Source organism: Strix uralensis, chromosome 15, assembly GCF_047716275.1.
Source record: "Strix uralensis isolate ZFMK-TIS-50842 chromosome 15, bStrUra1, whole genome shotgun sequence".
Classification (NCBI taxonomy): domain Eukaryota; kingdom Metazoa; phylum Chordata; class Aves; order Strigiformes; family Strigidae; genus Strix; species Strix uralensis.
Window position 1 is genome coordinate 13,226,187 of NC_133986.1, and position 24,429 is coordinate 13,250,615.

Here is a 24,429-nt window from a genome sequence, read left to right on the forward strand (position 1 = left end):
GCGCGGCGGCCAATGGGGAGCGGCGGCGGGGGCGCGCGCGGCCGGCGGGCGGTGCGCAGGCGCGGCCGTGACGTTGTGCGGAGCCGCCGAGCGCGGCGACGGTTCGTGCCCGGGAGCGTTGGTCGCGCGCTCGCGGCCTCCTGCCCGCCGCTGGTGAGTCGCATGGGCCGAGACGCCCCCCCCCCAACCCCCTCTCCGGTCCTGCCGCCGCCGCCCCCTCTTCCCCCCCACCCCTCCTCATCCTCCTCCTCCCGCGGGCACCGGCTCGGCCGCGCAGGCCCGGCCGCCCCCTCCCCGCCCCTCCTCAGCCGGCCGGTCTCCCGCGCCCCTCCCCGGGGCCTGGCTGCTGCCGCCCCCGTCCGCCCGCCGCAGGCCTCCCGTGCGCCGCCGCCCCCGTGCGCCGCTCGGGCCGTGTCCCGGTTTCCCCCCGCGCTGTGCTCGCCCCGGGACCCCGGCGACGAGCCTCCTGCCCGCGACCCCGGCACCCCGGCGGGGCCGCGGCCGCGGGGACCGGCCCCTTCCCGGCCCGCCCCGCGGAGGAAGGGCTCGGCCCACGAGCACCCCCGCGGGCCTGGCCCGGCCCTGGGGTGTCCCCGCCGCGCCGTCCCGCACGGCCGCCCCTGCCCGCCCTGATCTCCCGTAGCCCGGCCCTGCCCAGTGGCCCCGTCACCTCCTGGACGGCAGCTCCGCTTCCCCCTGCCCCCCCTGCACGGTCTTCCTCCGCTGGGCCCCTTCTCCTCGCCGAAACCCCCCTCCCGCGCCCGTCCCTTCCGAGGAGCCTCTCCGGGCCGGGCCGGACGTTGCCCGAGGCCGGGGGCAGCTGAGGGGGGGCGGCGGGGCAGGGCTGGGGGGGGAGAGCCGGGCCTGAGGGCACGGGCCGCTCCTGCCTGCGAGTGGGGCGTAAGCACACCCCGACGGGGCTCCGTCCCAGCGCCGCCGCCTCCCCGCAGCCCGGCTCGGGGACAGGCAGCACCAGGCAGCGTGCGGCTCCCTCCTGCCCGGGCGGCCCTGGCCTCCCGCACGGAACATTCACGTGGACACATTTGCTCACCCGTACCTGGGACTGCCCCCTGTGCCTCTGCCAAAATGTTAATATCTTTGTTTTTTGGAAGCCTGGCGTCTGAGCGTACGTGCTTTGACTCTTGTGGTCCGACGAGGAGCAGAAGTTAAAGCCCCGCGCTCTGGGCAGAGTCCTGTCCCACACGTGCAGAGCCTGATTCCTCCTCAAAGCACGTTTCTGCGTTGTGTTCCCAGGTTTTGGCAGTGTAATGGATTGCGTTGGCAGGTGTTCAACCTGACTTTTTTCCTCAGAAGTCCCAAATTCTAAACACAAGGTGTGCAAATCCCAATTTATTGCATCTGTGTATTTGGTCGCACCTCTCCGGGATGAGATAAAACCCTGGCGTTGTGCCCGCGTTCATCTCGCTGATTCGGGAGGTGGTCGGCTGCTCTCGCGTTCCTCCCGGGGGCTCCCTGGAAGGGGTTTACCCTGGGTCGGCCAGCTTTTGCTCGGGCACGGATCTGAATTTGGGTGTTTAGAGAAGCAGCCTTCTCTGTACTAGGTGCTACTGATTTTTGGGGGGGAGGGGGGGGATAAAGTACAACTAGAGCCTTATCTAGATCAAAACGAGGAGAGTTGATCTTAGAGTGTCTTAGCGGGCTTAATCTAATTATCACCTTCGCTACCTCCGGCCGAGGCAGCGGTTGTTCTTTAGCAGAGCGCTTTATTCCTGTTGGTTTCTGAGGTTCAAGCCTCGACTGGAGACGCAGAAGGTGGGAATTGGGTGGAGCTGGCGGGGCCCAAGGGGAGACCTTTAGCTCCTGTGTCAGAGGCCTGTTTGACGTTGACGTCTGTCGCTGTGCCCGTTGTTTCCGTTGCCAACTGTTGCGTCTCATAACGCAAAGGCAAGAGGCTGGATTTGTTCCTCGCTCACTGTGACACGGCTGCGATGGATGAGACGTTGTTCTTCCCTGCTTTGCCCGTAAAATGGGGCTAATCCTGTGTAAACCAGCGAGACAGGCGGAGGAAGGAGGATGGGAGTGGTGTAAGCCAGGCCAGGAGATAAGCACCGAGTGGATGCCAGCCTCCTAGCTGTTGTCTGCAGTAAAATATTTGTCCATTTTCTGTATCTTATTCTCCTTAAAAAACGTGTATGTCTAGCTGCAGAGCAACGAAGTTGTGAGATGCGGGCCGTTTCACTTGAAGCCTGGGGATGGCCGCAGAGGCCTTTTCCGGCTTCCAAACTTCCCCCCAGAGCAGAAGCGTCTGCTACGTGCGGCTGTGCATCTTCCTTTTGAACTAAAAGCAGGGAAGTGTCACCAAATCGTCTCTTTGAGGCAGGGACTCCTATTTACGTACAGCGCAGAGCTCAGCAAGGCCTGAGCTCTGTATTACTGTGGCACAGGCGATAAGAAAATTGTCTTCCAGGGGGAGACCCCGCTGCTTCATGTTGTGGAGGGAGTCTCGGCGTTTACTTTCCCCGTGACGGCTTTGCATTTTAGTTTGCAGTTTGCATCTTGGCAGTTGGTGTCCAGTCCTGTTTTCTGGGCTAAAAAAATCCTTTGACTTCTCGCTGGCTGGGTCCTGTGATTGCAGGCACCCCCTGTGGCAAAGGGGTGCTGGCTGGAGCCTGTTTCCCATCTCAGGGTACCTCTCCGTGCTGGAGGATGGGGAGGGTGGCAGAGAGGGGTGGTGGTCTCGTGCTGGTGGTCTCCAGTGCAGGACGTTTACTCTGGTTCAGCTGTGCTGCTGCCCGGCAGATTTGAACACTTTTGCTCTCTCTGCTGGTTTTTAGAGGCTTAAATCTCTGCGGTAGATGAGAGCAGAGAGCCTGTGGAGGGAGAAGAAGGGGGCCCTTGACCTCGGGCTGCCGTTCTTGCTTGGGCTCAGTGGTGGGAGGTTGGGGGTGCCGAGGCCAGCAGCGAGCTCTGGAACGGGCTCCTCTGCATGACTCCCGGGTGTAGTTAATCAAAGCACAGCAAGAACAGGTAAAGCACATCCTGTCTGTGTGCGATCCTGGGTCTGCCCTGCCTGGGAGTTGCCTCACGTGGAAGGAATTGCTTGTCTGTCTGACCCACGCCGCGAAACCCGGCGGCTTTGGGGCAGGTAGGTAGCTGCGAACCGCGGTGAAGCGACGCACGTTTAGGAACCAGCAACGGCGAGTGAACTCTCTCCTCACTGTGCCATTGCGCTCCTGTCCCCAGGCGGTGATGAAGGGCGCCGCGTTTAAGGGAAGCTTGTAATGTTGATGTGCATGTTTCCTCCTTCCAGGGGTAGGAGCACGTTGAGGAGCTGCAGTGATTATCGACAGCGACTGAAATAAGGAAGGGAATGTTGTGAGCTGGTTACACGTGTTTTCCCCAACCCAGCAAAGGTGGGGAGAGCCCGGTGAAGCGTGTTTTCGTGTCCTGTCTGATGCTTCGGAAAGATTGAGCCACAAAGCACCCAACTCTTCAGGCTGTGTCTGGGTAGATGTTAGAGAAGACGGTGAGAAAAGAGGGCTTGTGGCAGCCGGAGCAAAGCAGGGTGGAGAGCGCAGTAGGAAGGAGAGGAGGAGCGCAGGGCTTCAAGAAGCAAGTGCTGGAAGAAGAGGAAATTAGAGTGCGACTTTACAGGGCCTTAACTGAAGAAGAGGAGACTCAGAGTGAAAGAAATGGAAGGTGGCAGCAGTCACACTTGCAAATGTCTGGAGGGAAGGAATTAAAAATTAAAGGAAGTCCCCAGATATGGAGATGAGGGGAAATAGAAGCAGCCCCTTGTATGAGTGGGGGCAAACCCTTGAGACTGGGGAGGAGTGCTCTGGAGGTGGCTGAGGAGAGCTGGGAAAATACTCTGAAAAAGGGGTGCTGGGATTGGAAAAACAGGTGGAATTCCCAAGGGAGAGGGAAAGGGGAGTCACCGGTGACACAGGCTCAGTCTGATTGGGGGATGACGGAGCAGGGCTGAGCTGGGGGCAGGTCTGGAGAAGCTGGAAGGGAGGAGTTGCTGGGCTGGAAGCGGCAGAGGGAAAGGAGCCGGAGGCAGGAGCGGAGCCCATATAAGCTTCAGGTGAGCGAGATGAGCTGGGGACTCTTTTGAGCAGGGAAGTGTGTGAGTGGCTAGAGAGACAAAGGGTTTGGAAAGAAGGCAGAGGGAAAGGAGGCGTTGATAGGCCAGAAGCAGACAGGTTGCAGGGCTGCAGGAGAGGAAGGCTAGGGAGGGAAGCGTGGTTTTGGGAGGATCGGTGTGAACGTGGCCTAAATCAGCGTAATCTGTGGGAAATCGGTGGGTTTTGCCTGTGTTTCTCGTGCACGCCAGGGTAAACGACAAGGACAGTCAGGGTGAGGTAAGCCACGGAGCTCAGCACGGAGAGAAGAGGAGAAGGTGCCTTGGAGGTGGCAGAGCAGAGATCCCGGCACGCCCTGCCGTGCTGCACCCTCGCCGGCTGCCGTGGCCTGGCTGTGCCCTGTTCCCAGCCGCGGGAAGTCAGGACCTGCGCCGGGGGCCAGGGCATGCGGGTGTCCCGCGCTCGGGGGGGGCAGCAGCTGTGCCTCCCCGCCACCGGCTGCCCGGGCCTTTCCGGGGCGGGTGGCCTCGGCCGCAGGGCTGACAGGTGATGGAGGGGCTCCGTGGGGCTCGAGGGGGGCATCCCCAAGCTGCAGGGGGGCTCAGGGAGCCGGGCGGGATGGGCTCCACAGCCTTTTGGAGGTTTGGTGAGTTGTGGAGTTGTTCTTGGGCACAGGCGGCAGGGAGCCAGGGATTGTATTTGCGTTGTGTCTCGCTAATGACAGCGCTGGAGATTTCTCCCCCACACACGGTGCTCTTTCAGGTAGACTGTCCCATGAGCGATTATCTTGACTCGTACGTTCCTGATGCGATGAGGAGCTGCCCGGTGCACGTTCTGCGCTGAGCCCAGGGGGCACGCCGACCTTTGCGAAGGCGCCGTGTGCCGGGTCGCCCCGTGTGAGGGGCTGGAGCGCTCGAGCTCATCTCCAGGTGGGAGCTGAGGCAGGACCCAATGGAGGAGCACACACCGACTGTGCTGTGAGAGGAGAGGGGTGGAGAAGGTCTCCGGGGGAGGAGTATCGCAGGAAAAAACTTCAATTCGGCAGTATCTGTTTGAGTTTGAGGTGTGGCTTTGTTTTCACAGCGGAGCCTTTCAAAGGGCTGGAGTGTTCTGTTACAGCAGACCAGCGTGTTAGCAGATTGCTTCTGCTAAAGTAATTAGCAGTGATGTCATCTTTAAACTTCCGAGTAACCTATCCCTAGAATTGCTGTCCGCCCGCACCGCAGCAGCAGCCAGCTCAGACGACGAGCGCTTCCCCCCGGTGACGGCACGGTGGGGCTCATCTCTGTGGGGTGTCGGGCTTTGCCCCAGATCGTGTGGGCTTTGCCCCAAATTGTGTGTGCTGGGGCTTGTGCTCCGTCTCCTCGGAGCTCGGTGTCTGGCGGGGGGTAGAGCACGGCCGGGGAGCTGCTGCAGAAAACCACCGTTTTCTCTGGCGTTACTCTTAAACTCACCACGGTCAAGAGCTGCTACCAGGTGAAACCAGAGCTTTCCCCAGCCAGCACACAACCACCAGACCAGTGTTTCCCCTCGGTCACAAGGGTGAAAAAAACTTGGTTGGAGAAGTTGAGCTTCGTTTCTGCAAAGGAAGAGCCGCTCCGCAGTGGGAGCGGTTCCTTCATTAGTCAGCCAGAGTGTCTGACGCCTTGTTTTGTGACTGAACCGATTTAATTGTAATATATTCTTGTCATTAAATGTGCCTTTAATTTTGTGCTGCAGTTCTCTCAACCTTCGTGAGTGTTTAGTCAGCTCTAGATATTTGCCTGTCCACCCTGAAGAACAAAAATTTTGAGGCAGAAGAAGAGAAAACTGGAAGGAGAAGGCGAAGGAGTCGTTAGGGCTCTGTCCTTGGACCTGCAGTGCAAGGGAGGCCTGGCCACGAAACAGGGAGGCAGCGGAGCAGAGGAGGGGTGACAAACCAGGAGCAGTGCTGTAGCAGTAGTAGCTGGTGCAATATACTCCGTGTGTAGCTCGTCCCCGACGGGCTGTCAGGCATTTGGAGTCTGGGGCGAGTTGGTGCCTCCTCCTTCCATGTCCAGAAAGGTTTGGTTTTCTGTACCCCGTGGCGCTCCCTCCCGCGTCCTCGTGACCAGCCAAGGTGGCACGTTCGCAGGGCACCCAAAAACAGTTGGGGCTACCTAGTAGGCAGCTGTGAGTGCCTCTTCTGGTCGAGGGGCTGGTGTGTTCCGCGGGCTTCTGCCTTCTCCTGCCCCCCAGGAAGGGGATGGGGGTCTGGTCTGTCTCTTCCTCCTGCAGCCCCCAGCCTCTGAGCAGCCCCTTCCCCTCAGCAGGCGTTCGGACTCGAGCTGTCACAGCAGAAAGGAGCTGGGCAAGAAGTCGCAGGTTCCCTCATCTTTTTTGGGGCTCAGTGTGGATTTCCCAGGTGGTCTCAGGCGGGTTAGGTGGCTCGGCTTCCCCTGCAGCAGATGCTGCCGGGCCTGGAGGTGGGAGGGGAGACAGCGGGCTGGGGCCAGGCTCCCTTGGCTCATCGCAGCCTCCGCGGGATGGGCATTGCTCCAGCCTTGCAGATGTGGAAAGGGATGTTGGGGGATAGGCCCGGGGCTACGGCATCAGTCTGTGTCAGAGCTGGGCCTGGAGATCGGCATCTTGCTGGTGGGGACTTGCCAACAGGGTTTTAAATCTACCAGGCACTGTTTCCATCTTCCACTAATCGCCTGCTCCGTGTCCTGGGGCACTCGGTGTCATTTCAGTGAGTATTTTTACATGACTGTGTCTCTTCTCTTGCCTTGTTAATTTTTTATTTTTTATTTTTCTAGGTGAGGTGTGGCGTACCAGATGTCAAGTTTTAATGATTTTAAGTAGTTTTTTTAAAAGATGAATGGATTAATGAAGAAAAATTTTAGCAAAGGAAGGGGAGGAAAAAATGGATCCATTTGAAACAAACTGAGATCTTCCCCCACACCGCTCGGGCCATGGGTGAGACAGACACATTCAGCACCGGTTTCACCATCAGCTGTCTTCTGGGGTTGTAAAAGCACTCCCTGAAAGCTCCCCTCCAGACCTCTCCGTTAACCTACCCTGCGCTGCTTGGAAATGGTTGCTGCAGAGAAGATTTATGAAATTCCTGTCAATTCCCAACCACCGAGTGGATACTGAGCCCGTGGAAAGGCCTGTGGGGTCAGGAGAAAGGAGCAAGTAGGAAGAGGACGAAAACACACAATCTGCTGGACCTTCCCCTCCCGCCCCCCTTGCAAAGAAAGGATTTACAGCTCAACCTTGCACCAGCTGTTCCTCGGCTTTAACAGTCAAGAGAGAAATAAATAAAATTAAACAGCCACCACCAGCCAGCCGGTCCTGGATCCCGGTGAAATCAGGGAGAGTGTTCTGTGACCCCCTCCAGCGAGGGGGAGGAGGAGGAGGAGAAGGAAGCACAGCAGATTGCTTGCGAGACAACCCCCCTCTTCCCGCACAGCGACCGGAGGGGGCTGCAGCACATCAGAGGGCAGATTAAAAAAGGAGAAGTGGCTTCCTTGAGACTCCCGGCGTGGCTTTTTTGCAAGAAGTTTCCCAGTGTCTCGCTCTCCCGCGGGGTGCTGGCTGGAGGGGAAGGTGTGTCCAGCCTCTCGCCTGGCACCCCGAGCCATCCCTTCCCTTGGAGCTGGCTGCTGCTGCCAGCCGTGGGGGACCTGCTTTCTGTGGGCTGTTGCCCGACCGAGGGAAGTTCGTAAAGGCTCTCAGCAGTTTAAATCCAAATCCCATTCTCTGTTCTGAATTTTTAATGTTTTTAAACCTCCTTACCCGCGAACCCTTGCGGGGCAGAGCGTAGGCTGGACTCCTCTCCAGGGCCCTGCGCTCCTGAGGCCGCCCTGGACTTCTCCGGACTGTCGGCCCGGGTCAGAGCCCGCCCTGGGAGCAAGCGCCAAGGCTGGGTAGCGGTTTGCCCCCGTCCCTCTCCCCTCCCCTTCTCGTCTCGCTCCGAGTCCCGCTGGGCCTGGGCTATGCTGCGGGGCGGATCCCCCACCACAGCTCCAACATGCCAGCAGCATCCGGAAAGAGATTCAAACCCAGCAAATACGTCCCGGTCTCAGCTGCTGCCATCTTCCTAGTGGGAGCCACCACCCTCTTCTTTGCCTTCACGTGAGTCCCAACGACGCAGCCAAAGAGCGGGGAGGGCGAGGGGAGGCCCGGGGACCCAGCCCCCTCCGTGGTGCTGCGAGGTTTGGGGGGCAGAGGAGCTGCGACTTCTTGCCGGGCTACAGGCGGGATGTCGTGCCCTGGGTGCTGCGGGATGGACGGTGGAGTAGCCCCGTGGTCCGTCGGAGCAGTTCAGCCTTGGCTGGCCCCGTTCCGCTCAGTTTTCCCGTGGGGTGAGCCAAGGAAGCGGGGCGCAGAGGATCCCAGTGAGGCACCCTGCCACCGCTCGGCTCCGGTTCCTGGCAGCCGCTCCTCCCCTCTCTTCGGGTGTTTGCACAACTCGCTCGGCTCGCTGGCAACTCTCTCACAAATCAGCCAGGCTGGGAATTAGTTTGTGACCTGTAGGTGGAAAATGGCATAGATAATTTTCTCCTTTGGAGCTAAGTGAAGTGGTTTGGTGGACTGGGGCGGGCTCTGTGTTATTTTTAGAGTTTCGTAACTGATTTGTGAGCTACAAAAGAAAGTTCAAGGAGAAGTACTCTGACCCCTGCGTGGCTCTTGCTGCTGTTGGCGTCAGCCTTGCCCTGAGGAGACAAGGGTTTGGTCTCTCTGGAGAAGACCCGAAGGAGGTGCCTGCCGGCGGGTCACCAGGGCCTGAGGCAGACACCTGCGTTGGCTTTGGAGCCGGTGGGGGAAACTAGGGTGTAAAATGGTACCAGGTGCTGCTGGAGAGGGCCAGGCTGTACCGTAGGGATCTGCCCGGGCTGGGAGAAGGGTAGGGCTGCTGCTCACGTTAACATTTTCCCTCCCTGGGTGATAAATAGCTTATTAACGCTCGCTCGGGGCCGAGCTGAGCCGGTTCTGGGTCGGTGGCGGGCGGAGGCAGGACCTCGGGGTGCAGTGGAGGCTGCCGAGCCGGCGGTGAGCCCCTGGCAGGGAGCTGCCTGCGCTCCCCGCTCGAGTGGCCGCAGCCGAGACACGCGTGTGCCAGGCAGGAACCCTGGAGCACGGCACCGGGACTGGCTGCCAAATCCTGCAGCACATTCCTGGGGTCGGGGTCTGAGGGGGGGTGTCTGGGGGGACAGCAGAGAGATCTGATGGTGAGACCAGTGTTTTTGTGCTCACAGCATGGAGGGCTGGATGGTGGCTCCGTGCAAAGGGTTTGGGATTGTCAGAGCAGTCTGGAGATGTGCCGACTGCCGGGCTGGGGGTGCAGCAGCAGCCGCCATCCCAGGCAGCGGGGAGGAGGGCAGGGGGTCACTGCTGCCTGCATCCCCTCAGGCAGGCTGGCCAGGCGGCTGCTCTCAGCTCTGATTTGCCTCTTTGAGCCTCGCCCCATCCCTCGGTCCCTCGCCCCATCCTTCCATCCCTCGCCCATCCATCGGTTTCATCCTCGAGGCTGGGGATTAGCCCAGCTCCCTTTCTCCCCGCCTGACCATTTCTCTTCGCTGCCAGCTGCTCCTGGCAGGCTCCTGGCCGGGCGGAGAGGGAGGTGCACCCCCTGCTCCTGGGGAGCCGCTCCCTCTGCCGATTTTGCTCTTGGGGGTCACCTTTCCTTGTACCCTTGTGAGGGTTTTATGCCGGGGCTGGGCTGGCGGGGCAGCAGGAGGCAAAGGGCCCGGACGGGATGGCTGCTGCCGCTCCCTGGGATGGAGCCGTCCAACGGCTGGAAGGTCACCGTGGCTTTAACGCCTGGCAACAACCGGGCAATAAAAGAGTAATTTGAGGAGTAAAGGACAGAGCAGGAGGCAGCTGGTGGTGTCACTCAGCAGCAGTCCCCCCACCCGACACCCGGCGCTCTGCAGCCACACGTTGCTGCCAGCTCCGGGCCGTCAGACGCTCGCAGCAGTCGTTGACTCTGTGCTCCCACTTCAGGGTGATGAAGGAGAAGAGGAGGGAGCGGGCAATGTCCTCCGAGCACGTGACGCACCGTGACTTGGGGGGACAGGCGTGCCTCCACTTGGTCACGGCCGGCTGCGCTTTGGGGGGCAATAGCAGGGCGGCCCTACCCCCCAAACCCCGTCCTGCCAGCTGTGGCCGAGCCCCTGGCCCCGGGCTGGCTGATAGCAGCCGCTTGTCAGCTGCGGCGCGAGGCCGAGCCGGGAGCCGTCGCCGCGGAGCAGGTTTGTTCAGAACAGGAACACCTGGGCAGGGTCGCTTTAATTGTAGGTCAGTAGATGTTATTTAACCTACTTTAGAACATCAAATTAAATCTCGAGCAGAGCGGCAGAGCGCAGCGCACTTTCACACGGGTCGTTCGGCGGGGAGGGAATTGCGTTACTCCCCGGCCTTACAGTTCTCTTGGGGCAGCTCCCGCTGGGCCGCCAGGGTGGGGTGGAAGGACGTACGGACCCACGGCGAGCTTTGCCTCCTGCCCGCACGGCTGCTTCCCTGCTGAGCGTGGAGCCCCCCCTCCACACCTGGCCAAAGAGGCAAGCGGGATGCCAGCCCCCATCCGCAGTGCCTGCCGCAGACCCGCTCAGGAGGGTTACGCTGTCCCAGCTGGACCTAGAGCTCGTCCTTTGGGAAGTGGAAGGGGAGTTGTGCGGTGGGGAGGCGCCGGGACACCTCCCGTGGGGCTGACCCCGGGTGGAGAGCCGCCAGGGCTCAGCCCAGCTCTCTTGAACGACTCCAATTGTGTTATTTCTAGCGTATCTGCTGGACGCCTTTTGGTCCATCCCCACTGGCCCAGGATTTGTATCTCTGGGCCAAGAACTCTATTTAATTGATTAATTTAATTAGGAGATGCTGCAGAACACGTGGCAGTTGAAATTTGCTGAGGCCAATCGTGCTGGAGGGAGCAGGGATGCTCCCGTCCTCCCTCCAGAAGGAGAGGGGGTCTCTGACTCGCTGGGGTCTCAAACAGGTGCTCCTTTAGGACCGAAATTCCCCCGTGGGGTCAGTTTGTCCAGTCCTGCGTCTCCCTGCTGGCCTGTGCTGGTCCCTGCTCCTCGTGCAGTTGGTGCTTGGCCTCTCACTCCCCCGGGAGGTGGGGAACACCTTGGCGGGGGCTTTCTGGACAGAGGCTCTCTCGGTCTCCTCCTTTGGCCTCAACTCTCACCCATGGCCACGGCTCCACGTGGCTTTTGGGGCTGTATAAAAGCCTGCAAAGTATAAACTTTCTTGCAGTCGGGTGAATCTGTCTGTAAAACCTCTATCCCTGACTTCTCCAGCCGCCCTCGCAGCTGGGAAGGCTGTTTGGGGAAGGAGCTCTCGCCTCCCCCAGCGCTGGCGAGGGAGAGGACAGGGAGGTGAGGATGGGGACGCCGGGGCAGGAGGCAGCCGTCCCTGCAGCCCGCGGTGCCTCTGGCTGGACCCAGACCTGTGCCACCGTGGCGGTGAGCGGGGGTTGTGTGCGCAGCGGCCGGCGAGAGCTGGAGGGGCCACGAGGTCGGCGAGGTGAGCCCGGCCCTGGCATGGCCTCGGGTCGGAGTCCAGGGGTGCAGGCGGGGTGGGGCGGCTTTCTCCCGGGAAAGGGCAGGGGACGAGGGGCCGTGGGTGGCTCCAGGCCTGCGCAGGGCAGGGGAAGCCAGGCTGGGGAGTGACGGGCTTCTCGTGGTATGACTAGTGGCAAGCAGCCCGTCTCGGATCCAGATGTGACTCAGTTTGCCCGAGGTTCCCCGATTTCTCTCATGTGCTGCCAGAGACAAGTCTCGACAGCTCTCCCAGCGATGGGCGTGCTGGGATGCCCGATTCGGAGAGGTAACCTGGTGAGTTCTCTCCCCGGGACATTCGTGGCCACGATGACGAGCAGCCTCCCTCCTCCTCCTCCCCTGTGGACGCCCGGCTGCCCCTGGGAACCCCGTGCTCTCCGTCTGCGAGAGCAAAAGGCAGGAACACGTCGGTGTCGGTGCTTCTGATAAGGAGGTGTCCCCTCGGGGCTCGGCAGCCACCTTTGCTCCCTGCGTTCCCTCCCGCGGGGTGGGGCTGATCTCGGGGAGGCGACTCCCCTGGCTTTGGGGCCATGGACACCAGCGGGCGGTTTGGTTCGAGTAACGTATGGTTTGTGTGTCGTGAGGATTCCTGCTTCCCTCCCACAGCACGGTGGGGTCCCTGGGAGCAGAGCGGGCGGCAGGCGGTGGGCTGCCATGCTTGGGAGACCCCCGGCATTGTGCTTGCGACCCTGGGGCTGCCCTCCGCAGCTTACAAGGTCTCTGGGGAGGGCGTTCTGCTTGCCCTGGCCTGGGAAATCCCACCCCAGGGTGGCTTTGCATCCCTGGCCGGTTGTGGAGGGTGTGAAGTCGGAGCAGCCTGCCTGGCTGGTGGCATGCAGCTGGCAAGACCTGGTAGGGACGGGGGTTGTAAGCTGGCCCCGAGGCACCACACCAGCTTCTCCCATCAGTTCTCCTTTCTGAAGGCCCAAGTTCGATCTTTCATCCCCCTGCGGCGTCTGGCTGGCAGGTCGGCACTCAGAGTAATCAGGGTCTGGCCACAGGGTTTGCGGCCACCCTGGAGGCTGGGCTTGGTGGCCGCGCAGCCACGAGGCCTCTACCCCGTCTGCGGCTGAACACACGGCCCCAGAGCAGAGCTGCACTGGCGGGGGATCCAGGTCCCCAGGCAGGTCTCCTCCGTTTGATCCGCTCTGATCACTGGTCGGCCTCTCAGGGCCATGGCTGCGTCCTCCTCGGTGCCAAGGTGTCTGGGGCTGAAGGGCCGGTCTGTCTCGCGCCGGGGACCTGCCCCGGGAGCTGTGCTTCTCCCTCCTGGGAGGTGATGGAAGAGGTGTTCCCTTCACCCCAGAAGGCCAGTCCTTCCCTCTCTGCCTGCCCCAGAGCTTTTCCTCTGCGCCGGCCTTCGCTGAGGCAGCGCTGTCTTTCTCCTGCCTTGCCAGGGTCTGTCTTTCGAGGACCTGGGCTGCCCGTTTGGCTCAGCCTTGCTGTTGGCATTTCCCTTGCGCAGGGATGGCTGGCGTGCCGTGGGTCGCCCTGGCTCCCCTCCATCCCTTTCAAGCAAAGATTTGGGCTGGCATTTCCCTTCCTAGAGAGGAGCTCCTTGCTCGGGATTTCTGGAAGGGCTTTTCCTACCTTCAGGGCTCATCTCCTGCTGCTTTTCCTCCGGCAGTCTTTCCTCTGCTGCTCGTAAGAGTGGGGCTGAGAGCGGAGCTGGGGAGGCTCCTGGCATCGGGGTGCTCGGCTCAGTGACGTGGGGCGCTTGGCTCTGCCCTCCCTGGGGCACAGTGACATTATGAGCGGCCACCTTCCCCTTGGCGCTGCCCGTGTCCAGTAACCAGGGCAGGAGAGGAGAGAAACACCCCTCCAAAGGGCTGTGCTGTGCTGGGAGGGCACAGAGCAGCCCTGTGGGGACACTCGAGGACCTTGAGACCGCGCTGCTGGCAAGGCCCCGGCACTGGGAGCCGTGGGGAGCAGGTGGTTGCCCCTTGCCCAGCTCTCCTTTGGGTGCTCCCTGCCCTGCCAGCCTGCCCTGCTGCAAATACCAGTTTGCTGACTGGGAGACTTTCTCACCTTCGTTTTCTGCAAACCACTTAAACCACTTGAACGTTTCTTGCCGGTGCTGTTCCGCGGGCACAGCCTGCCCGTGGCAGGGGAAGGGGAAGAGGAAGCCGGGCTCGGTGTGAGCTCCACGCTCCTGGCGTGGCTTCCAGTGGTGCCGTCGTGCTGGGCTCGACGTGGCTACCGTGTTCTTTCCTTGCTCAGGTCTTGGCCTCGTCGTGTACGCGCTGTTCCTCTCCAAGCTGCTCTCTGAGGGTTTCGGGGCACAGATTGGAGAGGGCCCATCCCAGCTGTGTGCTGCGGAGGATCCGCCTGGCTGGCTTCCAGCAGGGACCGGCTGCCTCGGGAGGCAGAGCCGGCACGGCCGGTGCCGTGCGCGTTGTCCAGGAGCCGCTCCCGGCCCCGGAGGGGAGCTCTTGGTGAAATGCCGGGAGATGCTGCCCCAGATAGGTAGAGGTGGGGAGGCATTGCCCAAGGTGCCGGGAGGGCGAGGCTCCCACCCCAGCGAGGCACTCGGGGGCTCCTGGGCAGCGTGGAGGGACGGGGTGGGGTGTGGAAGAGGTTTTGGAGAAGTTTGCAGGTGCAGCCCTGGTCTGGTGTGAGGGGCTGGGGCCTGGAGGGGCTGCTGAGGGTGGAGGTGCGAGGAGGAGGAGGAGGTCTTGTAAAGTCGAGGGGGTTTGTCCTCCTGCTCTCCTCTGGACAGGGATGGCCATGTCCTTGGCCAGCAGAGGGCAGGTCCCGCTGCTGCCTCCCGCCCTCTCCAGCTGCAGGAAGGGCCAGGGCATGGAGCCATGCCCGCCTCGCCCTCTGCTGCCGGTGTGCCCGCTTCTCCAGCCTGGACCCGGCTCCTCCCCCACCTGCTGCTTGCCTGGTGGCAGCTCCTCCGCCTGCCACCACCCCAGTCCCTGTCCCCTCACTCCGCCCCACGGACTGGGCTGAACTGGTGGCAGAGCCCTGGGCCAAGGGTTTGTTTCCAGTCAGAGCAGACTCCGAGGGCTGCAGTGACAAGGACGGGGGGGGGGCCTCGCCCTGTCCCCCAGCTGCGTCACAGCGGGCGGTGGCGGAGGAGGGGACAGGAGGGCGCCTGCCCCTTCGCCTCTACCTGCTCGGGGCCGTGGGTGCTGGCAGCGCTGGCACCACACGTCACCCTGCCCTGTGCTCTGCCCCTCCCCACCCCGGCTGCCTAAATCCATCTGCACTTACCGCTGCGGGGGGAAGAGAGGGACAGATGCTGCCCTAGATCTGCGGGATTAAAATCCCAGCAGCAAAGCAGATTAGGGTATTACGCTGGCGCCTCTGAGGGGGAAGCCTGCTGCCCTGAGCCTGCCCGCCCGGTGGCGATTCCCCTGCTGTGCCCCCCCTGGGCCCTTCAGAGGAGCAGGGCGGTGATGGGGTCCCTGTGGCGGCAGGGTCCCGCGCTGGCAGCACCCTTGGGGCTGCGGGCGTGAGAGGCGAGCGGTGGGTTTGCTCTCTGGTTTACTGGAGCGCTCCCCCGGGGCTGGGTTAGGCTGGTCTGCAGAGGGGGGCTGAGCACTCCCGAGGTCAGGCTGGCCTGGGTGCAGCTCCGGTTTAGGTGTGGAGGGCACTGGGTGGGAGTGAAAGGAAGAGTTGGTGGCAGGGAACCTCCACAGCTGCCTGCCTGGGCAGGAGCCTGGAAATACAGCCCGAGAGCGGGGAACGTGGACGTCCCAGCCAGGCCACCGCTGAGGACAGCAGGAACGGCTCGTGGGGCCGGCTATGGGGCTCAGGGCGGGGGTCAGCACCTGCTTGGCCCTTGCTCACCCCGAGGGCTCTGTTGGAGCCTGGTGACGCCTGCCTGGGGCGATGCGGGGGGCAGCGCGGAGCGGTGGCCTGTGGAAGGGGGCCGGCGTGTCTCATTGTCCCGTGCCCACAGGTGCCCGGGGCTCAGTCTGTACGTCTCCCCAGTCATTCCTGTCTACAATGCCGTCGTCTTCCTCTTCGTGCTGGCCAACTTCAGCATGGCCACCTTCATGGACCCAGGCATATTCCCGCGAGGTGAGTCTGGCTCTGCTTGGGAAGTGTCTGGGGTACAGCTACCTCCTTCCACCCTTCCTCCGAGGTGGAGGATCCACTGATCCCACGAGGCTCGAGGAGAGCCCTCCTCACCCTGCCTGGGTGGTGACACCACGGGGATGGTAGCCCTGGGTCCAGCCTGCAGGACCAGGTGGGGGAAGCAGCGTAAGTCCTGCACCCCGTATCGGGTACCTGCGGCTCAGGCGGGTGTCCTGGTTATGGGGCAGGGCCTGGGAGAGCCCCCCCTCCTCGACCTGTATTTGGGGGTCCCAGGCTGGTCCCTGTGCCTGGCGAGATCGTGACAGAGGAGGGCGATGCTGGGCACCCCCAGGGCGGGAGGGCAGCTGGGCCCCGGCATCGCCTCCCCCCGCACCCTGACACCTGGCTGCGCTGGGCTTTCCCATCAGCTGAGGAGGACGAGGACAAGGAGGACGACTTCCGAGCTCCGCTCTACAAGACGGTGGAGATCAAGGGCATTCAGGTGCGCATGAAGTGGTGCGCGACCTGCCGCTTCTACCGGCCGCCGCGCTGCTCCCACTGCAGCGTCTGCGACAACTGTGTGGAGGTGAGGAACCGCCGGGTCTCGGTGCCTCTTCGTTTCCATGTAGATTTAACCTGGCGCAGGCTGCCGAGCCCCTCACCGTCTCTTCTCCCCACCGACAGGAGTTTGACCATCACTGCCCCTGGGTCAACAACTGCATCGGGCGGCGCAATTACCGTTACTTCTTCCTCTTCCTGCTGTCGCTCACCACGCACATCATGGGAGTGTTCGGTTTCGGCCTGCTCTACGTCCTCTACCAGGTGGAGGAGCTCTCTGGTGTCCGCATGGCTGTCACGTATCCTCTGCCAGGCTGCAGCAGCGGGGCCGAGGCGGGAGGGCGTTGGCGGGGCTGGGGACAGAGTGGGGCGGAGCAGGGCGGCGGCTCTTCCTTAGCTGGCTGCTGACAGCATGGTGGTGATGTGCGTGGCCGGCTTGTTCTTCATTCCTGTCGCGGGCCTTACGGGGTTCCACGTGGTGCTCGTGGCGAGAGGCCGTACTACCAACGAACAGGTATGTCTGCGGGGCTGCTGTGGGGCTGCCGGCCCCTACCAGGCCATGTCTGGAGATGTTTTGGGGCTCCCCGGGAAAAGACAGAGGTGGACAGGCTGGATCGAGGCACGGGAAGGGCACTGAGCTGCCTGGGGGCTAGAGCACAGGCTGTCCCCGTGGGGGGGAGGCTGGGAGCACCTCGTCTGCACAGCCTGGGGATGGGGGATCTTCACTGCTGCTCCTTGGGGGGGCTGGGGAGAGGATGGAGCCGGGGCGGCTCTTCTCGGGCAGGTGAGAAGCGACGGGCATGCCCTGAAACAAGGCAACTTCCAGTGAGACATCGGGGAAAGGCTTTTTCCCCTCGAGGGTAGTTGAACGCTGGAACGGGGACCTGGAAAAGGGGAAGTACCTCCAAGTATCTCCTTGGAGATGGTCACGAGTGAGCTGGACAAATGCTGCCCGGAGCCCTCCCGAGGTCCCTGCCCACCCCGGTATGCTGTGACGCTCCTCGTCCCGCAGGTGACGGGCAAATTCCGCGGGGGTGTCAACCCCTTCACCAACGGTTGCTGTAAGAACGTCAGCCGGGTCCTCTGCAGCTCCCCGGCCCCCAGGTGAGCCCGGCACAGCGCGGTGGTGCCCCGCCACCCTGCAACCCCCTGGCAGACTGCCCCGTCCTGAGCTCCGGGCCTTGACCCTCCTCCCGCCGCTCTCCACAGGTACCTCGGGCGCCCGAAGGCCGAGCAGACGGTGCTGGTGCGACCCCCCTTCTTGCGGCCCGAGGTGTCGGACGGTCAGATCACGGTCAAGATCATGGACAACGGTATCCAGACAGAGCTGAAGAGGACGAAGGTGAGGAAGGCGGGGATTAGCGTTCCCTGCGTTGGGGCCCTCCGTGGAGCCCAGGGGTGCGAGCCTGCATCCGTGAGTAAAGAACCGAGTGAGCCTTGTCACGTTGCCCGTCCCCCTCCGTGTCGTCCTGTTCTGTGTCCCCATGGAACAGAAACCTTGTCCCTCCCGTGCGGCAGCGACCGCATGAGGCTCTGCCCCCTCCGTTGCCCTTCCCCACCCCGTCCTTCCCCCTCACAGCGTCATTCAGAGCTCCCCCTTCCTCAGCACTTCCCGGCACTGGAGGCACGTGCCGCCTTCAAGCGCTCAGCATGTTGGATGGCCCGGGAGGCAGCGAGAGCCCCTGTAACACCGGTGCCCACTCCCTGCCTGCCGAGGGGAGGCCCGAGGCCTTGTCACCCTCTGACCCTCCCTCTGCGCTTTGTCTCTGCAGTCCAAAGGAAGCCTGGAGGTGACGGAGAGCCAGTCTGCTGACGCCGAACCGCCCCCCCCACCTAAGCCAGACCTCAGCCGCTACACGGGCCTGAGGACACACTTAACCCTGGCCACCAATGAGGGTAAGGAAGGTGTGCAGGGTCCCCAGAGGGAGCCCAGGGCTGCGCCAGGCAGACCAGGAGCCAGGGCCATAGGCGGAACAGGCTGCAGGGCAGGCCCGAAGCACATCGGCACCACCGCGCTGCGGGGCAGGACGTGCCCACGTTTCTGGGCTGGTACACGCGGCCCCTCGCACTCGGAGAAGCCTGCGGGACGCTCATAGCCAGCTCTGCTCCGTTGGAGAGGAGCAGGAGGCCGAGCCGAGCCAGTGTGGGGCTTGTCCAGAGCCGCTGCGAGCCGTGGAGGCCTGCGACGGGCCAGCTGGCGGGCTGCGTGCTGCGGGCAGGCGCGGGAGCGTCGCCGGGACGAAGGAGGCGAAGGAGTGGCAGGCCCGGCGCGGCGGCAGAGAGCACGTTTGCGGCAGCCGGCGCAGTCGCTTTCCCCGCTCCCCTGCGCGCCGGCGAAGCGGTGCTTGGAGCCGCCTGCGAGGGCTTGGCGAGAGAGGTGGGCTGTGAAGGGCAGAGCTCGGAAGCAGCAGCTCCCCGCAGCTCTCTGGGGCCGCCTGGAGAAGGGCTGCGGCACACGGGGGGGTGGCCAGCGGCTCCGTGAAGCGCCCGCCCCCGCCACCGCCTCCTGCAGTGCCCACCCCGGCATGTGGCCCAGTTGGGGCCGTGGAAGTGCCAGCCCCAAACATCACCTCGGGGACTCGTTTCCCATCCCGCTCTGTTTCGTCCGCCCCCGTGCGCCTCTCCTCCAGCCCGTCCCTCTGTCCGCCTCCCCGGTCTGTTCGCCCCAGGCTCAGGGCCGGTTCTTGGGAAGGGAGGGCAGGGCTCTGCGCCGCGTTCCTGTCCCTGCGCAGCCCCAGCCAGCCGCCGCGTCTGAGCCCCCTTCTCTCCTCTCTTCCCACCCACAGACAGCAGCCTGCTAGGCAAGGACAGCCCCCCAACGCCCACCATGTACAAGTACCGGCCCGGCTACAGCAGCAGCAGCAGCTCGGCAGCTCTGCCCCACTCCACCAGCGCCAAGGTAAGGCCGTGCCTGCCGCTGCCCCCAGCCCGGCAAGGGGGGAGCCCGGCCTCGAGGGGATGCCCCCACTTGGAGGAGGCTCTGAGGTGGGCCCTGGGAGCCTTGCAGGGGGGCTCTGTCTTTCTGTGGGTGACGGCTGCGTCTCTGCCCCTCAGCTGAGCCGAGTGAACAGCCTGAAGGAGCCCAACTCCATCTGCGAGAGCAGCCGCCAGCCCAACTACCGCTCAGAGCCGAGCCTGGAGCCTGAGAGCTTCCGCTCACCCACCTTCGGCAAGAGCTTCCACTTCGACCCACTCTCCAGCGGCTCCCGCTCCTCCAGCCTCAAGTCGGCCCAGGGCACGGGCTTCGAGATGGGCCACCTCCAGTCCATCCGCTCCGAGGGCACCACCTCCACCTCCTACAAGAGCCTGGTGAACCAGACGCGCAACGGCAGCCTGTCGTACGACAGCCTGTTGACGCCCTCCGACAGCCCTGACTTCGAGTCGGTGCAGGCGGGCCCGGAGCCCGACCCGCCGGTGGGTTACACCTCACCCTTCCTCTCGGCCCGCATCGCCCAGCAGAGAGAGACCGACCTGCACGGCCGCTTCGCTGGTGCCGTCTCCCCCAAGCACGCGCCGCCCCGCGAGCCCTCGCCCGTGCGCTATGACAATCTCTCCCGCCACATTGTGGCCTCCATCCAGGAGCGGGAGAAGCTGCTGCAGCAGCCGCCGGCCGCGGGCAGGGAGGAGGACGCGGGGCTGGCGGACTCGGGTCTCCAGTCGACGCCGGGCTCCAGCAACGCCCCCCGCACCAGCTCCTCCTCGGACGATTCGAAGCGCTCGCCCCTGGGCAAGAACCCACTCACCCGCCCAGCCCCTCCCCGCTTCGGCAAGCCCGAGCCCCCCCACGCGCTCCGGGTGCGCTCCCTGGGCTCCCCCGACCAACCCGCCGCCCCCCACCTGGGCAAATCCGTGTCTTACAGCAGCCAAAAACCAGCGTCTCAGGCCAGCGTCCCCGAGACGGAGGAGGTGGCCTTGCAGCCCTTACTGGCGCCAAAGTAAGTACCTGCCCAGCACCTGTTGTCCCCCACCTCGTTCCTCCTTCCTCCGCACCAGCTCCTGGGGGCAGCAAAACGCCCCTGTAGCCTGGAGAGGGGTGAGGGAACCAACACACACACCCCCCCCCCCCCAGAACAGAGCGGGTGCCCCTGGGCCACCCCCCGGGCCTCTCAGGGAGCTGGAGCGGCACGGGGGGGCCGGCGGGGGGCAGGGCCAGGGCTGTGCTGGCAGCCAGGGTCTCTCCCAGGGCTGACAGCAGCCCCGCGGCACCCCGCTCCCTCCCCACCTCACACCATGTCCGTCCGTCCTTCCCTCCCCAGGGACGAGGTGCAGATGAGAACAGCCTACAGCAAGTCCAACGGGCAGCCCAAGAGCCTGGGCTCGGCCCCCCCGGGCCCGGGGCCGGTGCCACTCAGCAGCCCCACGCGTGGAGGCGTCAAGAAGGTCTCTGGCGTGGGGGGCACCACCTACGAGATCTCGGTATGAGGGGCAGAGCCGCTCGCCCCCCGCCTCCTCCCCGCCCACCCCGAGGGACGTTCTGCGGCCGGACGCTCTGCGGACTCCAGCGAGAGCCGGATTGGGGGGAAACGGGCCCGCGGCCCCCTCTGCTTCTCTCTTTCTCCACCCCTCCCGGGACCTGGGGGGCTGACACCCCCCCTGCCCGCCGAGGACTGCCGCCGGCAGCCGCCCCGGCCAGGCGCGGGGCCGGGGGGGGGCCGTGTCCTGCAGCCGCACGCCCTGGCACCATCTCGGCTGGGCCAGCCACTTGTGGGCCTTGTGCAATCAATCGCTCGCCTAGCGTGGTAGGAATGGATTGTTTTTAAACCAGAATACTTTTTTTTATTATTATTGTTACGGATTCTATTTTTTTTCTCTTTCTGAGTTACCAGGTGTGTGTATATATAAATATCTATATATATAAATATAAATATTAAAAAAAAAAAAAGCAGAAATTATATATCTTACCCAGAGAGAGGAAGAAACTACCCGTTCCCTGCCCAGGGCCTGGGCCCCCGCCTCGTCCCCGTCCCTGAAGGAGGGATGTGGGGCCGGGGCTGCCCGCCGCGTTCCCGGAACAAGCTGGGGCGGGTGCCTGCTGCTGCTCCCCCCGCTCTGAAGTGGGGCCGGCAGGGCCGTGGGATGGCAGGTGCCCCCCTGGGGTGCCCTGTCCCCCCGCCAAAGACCGAGGTGCTTCCAGCCGAGGACGCTCCCCTCCCCGGTTCTTTGCTTGAGAAGCCTCCAGCCTCCAGCCCTCCCTCCTGGGGCCGCAGCAGCCCGTGGAGGAGGAAGGGCCGAGGGGCAGACCCCTCCCCGCACACCCCCAAACCCAACCGCCAGCTGGCGTGGTGGGCGCTGGCTGGCAAGGAGAAATGCTCGCAGGCTCCAGCCTTTCCCCACCTGCGGTTTTTGCTCTTTTTATGTTTCCCCAGGGTTTGTGTTGGTGGAGGTGGGTGGGGGGGGGCTGTTTTTGTTGGGTTTTGGTTGTTGTTTTTTTTAAATGGGTCTGATAGGGTTTTCTCGCTGTCACGTGGTTGTTTTTATTTCCGTTTGGGGAAGAGGAAGGCCAGCAGGGCGCATCCCCATAAAGCAATATTTTCTCATCACATGCCAAAAACAAAAATGCAGCCAAGGAGCCCAGTGCTCCCCATCCCCCGCCCCTGCCTGGGCCAACCACCCCACGCAGGGGCCCACAAAACTTCAGGCACTACTTGACTCTTTCTCTACGGCAATATCTCTCCCGTGGCCTCTGCAGAGCCACACCATTGTTTTTTTATTATTATTAGCCATTTTAAAAACGAGGAATAAAAGGATATTTAATGAGCCACCCCGGCGGGCATGCGTGTGCTTTGTTTAGCGTCCAGGAACGAAGGAGCCCCTGGAGGGCTCCTGTCCTTCAGGGTCTCGGCCTTCCCCCCTTCCTCCCAAGGGCCCGAGGAGAGCTGAGCCTGTGGTCCCGTTTTGGGGAGGCACCTCCTCAGGGTGCTTTTGGGAAAGCCCTACTCCCACGGAAGGTAAGGTTTTCTCAGGGCATGAGGAAAGCGGCTCTGGGGAATGTGTCACAGGAGCCGGTGAGGCTGGGGATCCTGCAGGAGACGCTGGCACCAAAGGAGGACGTTGGCGTCGTGCCATGGCTGCTGCCGGAGCTCCCGCGGGGACGCGGTGCCTCTCCAGGGTCACTCCAGTCCTCGCCAGGCCTGGGAGGGGCAGGGGAGCACAGAGCCCCCCAGCCCAGCTGCCAAAGCCAAGGCAGGAGCCCCCCAGCCCTGCCCAGGCAGGAGAGGGGGGAGACAGGCTGAGAGCTGGGGCAGGAGCTCAGCCACGATCTTCCACCCCAGGCCACAGTGCGTCAGGGCAGCACCGACCCCACACGCCCTGTGTCCTCGCTGTGACGGCTGAGGGTCGCAGCAGCCGCTGCCACCAACCCCTCCTTGGAGCAGAGACTTTAATTAAAAGGTGACTAAAAAAGAGAGACCCCGAAGCACAGGGTGGTTTTGGTATAAAAGCCAAGGTCGGCGACGCCAGTGCCAGCAGGGTCTGTGTCCCCTGGTCCCAGCTGGCTGCACAACGCAAGCGGGGGGCTACGGGGGTGTCCTCTCTGCTGGGGGGGGCGCAGGCCAGCCCGAGCCCCCCTGCCGAGCGCTGCAGGAGGGACGAGTCCCTCCCAGGTCAGTCAGGGCCGTTCCCGTCGGCTGGGGGATCCCCGGGGCGGCGCCGGCGCGGCCTCACCGCAAACTGCTGCTGCTGCTGGCCTGGGAGCTGCCCACCCCCGGGTGCTCCGGGCTGTGCCGGTTCTGTGGAGGAAGCACAGACACGTCCCGTGAGACCTGCGTGACAGCAGCACCCCCGGGGAACGGCCGCTCGCTGGCTCTGGGCCCTGCTGCCACCTGGGCCACGCTCACGGGTGGGCACAGGCTGGGCTGGACCCCAGCTCTCCTCACCCACCTTCTTTTTCTTCTTCTCTTTCTTCTTCCTCTTCCGTTCTGGATCCTCCTCTTTTTTCTTCTTTTTCTTCTTGTGGTCGGAGTCCGAGGGGGTTTCTGGAGAAATGAGAGCACTGGATGAGCGGGGCATCCTCCAGCGTGGGATGGAAGAGGGGGCGGCTGCGGCAGCGAGGCGCAGCCCCTCACCTGGGGGGACGGGATCCTGGGTGCGGCTCTGCTTGTGCTTGTGCTTGTTCTTCTTCTTGGGCGGCTGGATGTGCATCAGCCGGCACTGCTCGGGCAGCTGCGGAGAGCAGAAGGGGCTGGTCAGGCCAGGCCGGGCCCCTCCTGCCCCGCTGCCTCCAGCCCCAGCAGCCGCCCCCCCGCTCGCAGCCCCGCGCTCACCGGGCCAGCGTGGAGGCGGAAGCCGGTCAGCATGGTGCCGGTGAGGGGGGTGAAGGAGCTGCCGCAGATGGGGGGCTTCTCGATGAGGGAGCGCAGGCTGCTGTTGTCATGGGAGCCGGGCAGGTCGATCATGCCGGGCAGGTCGGGGAGGAAGTTGCTGAGCTTCTCCTTCACCTTCTTGCCGCAGAACTTGTTGTAGGCGTGCTCCAGGTTGTAGTGCGTGATCAGGTTGGTGCTGCCTGTCAGCTCCGTGGTGCCTGCGCCCACCGCGGGCAGGAGATGGGGGGGTGCTGCCGCCCAGAGGGGCCCCCGCCCCGCTCCCCGCCCCCGCCCCACCACTGGGGACCCCCCACCCCACTCCCCGGGCACCGGGACACCCCGGACCTGCTCCCCACCCCCCCGGCGACCCCCCCAGTCTCGATCTCCTCCCCGCCCTCAGCAACGGGACCCCCCGGCCTAGCTCTCCCGGCCCCGGGGACCCCCCGCTCCCCGGTCAGGCCCCCCCCAAGGCCCCATTTCCCCACTCGACAGCGAGCTGCTTAGTTCCGCCCCCTGCACGGTCATTGGCCTGCCGCGCCGTCAGTTCACGCCTCCCCGCCCACCATCCCCTCTCCTCATTGGCCCGCCGCGCCGCCAGTTACCGCCGCGGCCCAGCTCCGCCGCGCCGATTGGCTGAGCGAGACGCCCGCCCCCCGCGCCGCGGCCCCGCCCCGCACCTGGCAGCTCCCGCAGCAGGTAGAAGGGGCCGCCGGCGGCCTTGCGGGCCGCGTCCTCGCCCGGCGGCGGCGCGGCGGCGGCGGGGGGCGGCGCGGCCCCAGCGCCCGGCGCCTTGGCGGGCCCGAAGCCCAGGGCGGCGGCGGCGGCGGCGGCGGGCGGCGGCTCGGCCCCGCCGAACAGCGCCGAGAAATTCTCCATCTTCCCGGCGTGCCCCGCGCGGGGCCGTCCCGCCCCGCCGCGATTAGCCGAGCGCCACACAGGCCCCGCCCACTGCCCCCGTTGCTAAGG

The 24,429-nt window shown here is 63.8% G+C and overlaps 2 protein-coding genes across 4 annotated transcripts; one reads left to right on the top strand and one right to left on the bottom strand.

The window, feature by feature from the left end:
* The first annotated feature begins 24 nt into the window (after positions 1–24).
* ZDHHC5 (zDHHC palmitoyltransferase 5) lies at positions 25–21,923 on the top strand. Of its 3 annotated transcripts, XM_074885319.1 has the most exons (13): positions 75–153; positions 3,272–3,374; positions 6,824–8,144; positions 15,486–15,607; positions 16,033–16,190; positions 16,289–16,461; positions 16,574–16,676; positions 17,175–17,266; positions 17,372–17,504; positions 17,935–18,058; positions 18,949–19,061; positions 19,217–20,097; positions 20,419–21,923. In XM_074885319.1, the coding sequence occupies exons 3-13, from the start codon at positions 8,041–8,043 to the stop codon at positions 20,582–20,584; spliced, it is 2,169 nt and encodes a 722-aa protein (XP_074741420.1). In that variant the 5' UTR covers positions 75–153; positions 3,272–3,374; positions 6,824–8,040; the 3' UTR covers positions 20,585–21,923. The 3 variants fall into 3 exon arrangements, with proteins under 3 accessions (XP_074741419.1, XP_074741420.1, XP_074741422.1); XM_074885318.1 differs by lacking the exon at positions 3,272–3,374 and having other exon boundaries at positions 25–153; XM_074885321.1 differs by lacking the exons at positions 75–153; positions 3,272–3,374; positions 6,824–8,144 and adding an exon at positions 14,677–15,049.
* On the bottom strand, positions 21,821–24,343 carry MED19 (mediator complex subunit 19). Its single transcript, XM_074885323.1, has 5 exons — positions 24,141–24,343; positions 23,425–23,681; positions 23,227–23,323; positions 23,042–23,136; positions 21,821–22,890 (listed from the first exon to the last, which is right to left on the bottom strand). The coding sequence occupies exons 1-5, from the start codon at positions 24,337–24,339 to the stop codon at positions 22,822–22,824; spliced, it is 717 nt and encodes a 238-aa protein (XP_074741424.1). The 5' UTR covers positions 24,340–24,343; the 3' UTR covers positions 21,821–22,821.
* Positions 24,344–24,429: the final 86 nt, after the last annotated feature.

Bases quoted from the DNA above. Each gene is read 5' to 3' on its own strand.
- ZDHHC5 (XM_074885318.1), top strand. From the start codon at position 8,041: ATGCCAGCAGCATCCGGAAAGAGATTCAAACCCAGCAAATACGTCCCG. The intron at 16,191-16,288 runs GTGAGGAACCGC...CCCCACCGACAG, and splicing joins TCTGCGACAACTGTGTGGAG to GAGTTTGACCATCACTGCCC. The intron at 16,677-17,174 runs GTATGTCTGCGG...CTCGTCCCGCAG, and splicing joins GCCGTACTACCAACGAACAG to GTGACGGGCAAATTCCGCGG.
- MED19 (XM_074885323.1), bottom strand. From the start codon at position 24,339: ATGGAGAATTTCTCGGCGCTGTTCGGCGGGGCCGAGCCGCCGCCCGCC. The intron at 23,682-24,140 runs GTGCGGGGCGGG...CGGTGGGCGCAG, and splicing joins CCTGCTGCGGGAGCTGCCAG to GCACCACGGAGCTGACAGGC. The intron at 23,324-23,424 runs GTGAGCGCGGGG...TGCTCTCCGCAG, and splicing joins TCCGCCTCCACGCTGGCCCG to CTGCCCGAGCAGTGCCGGCT.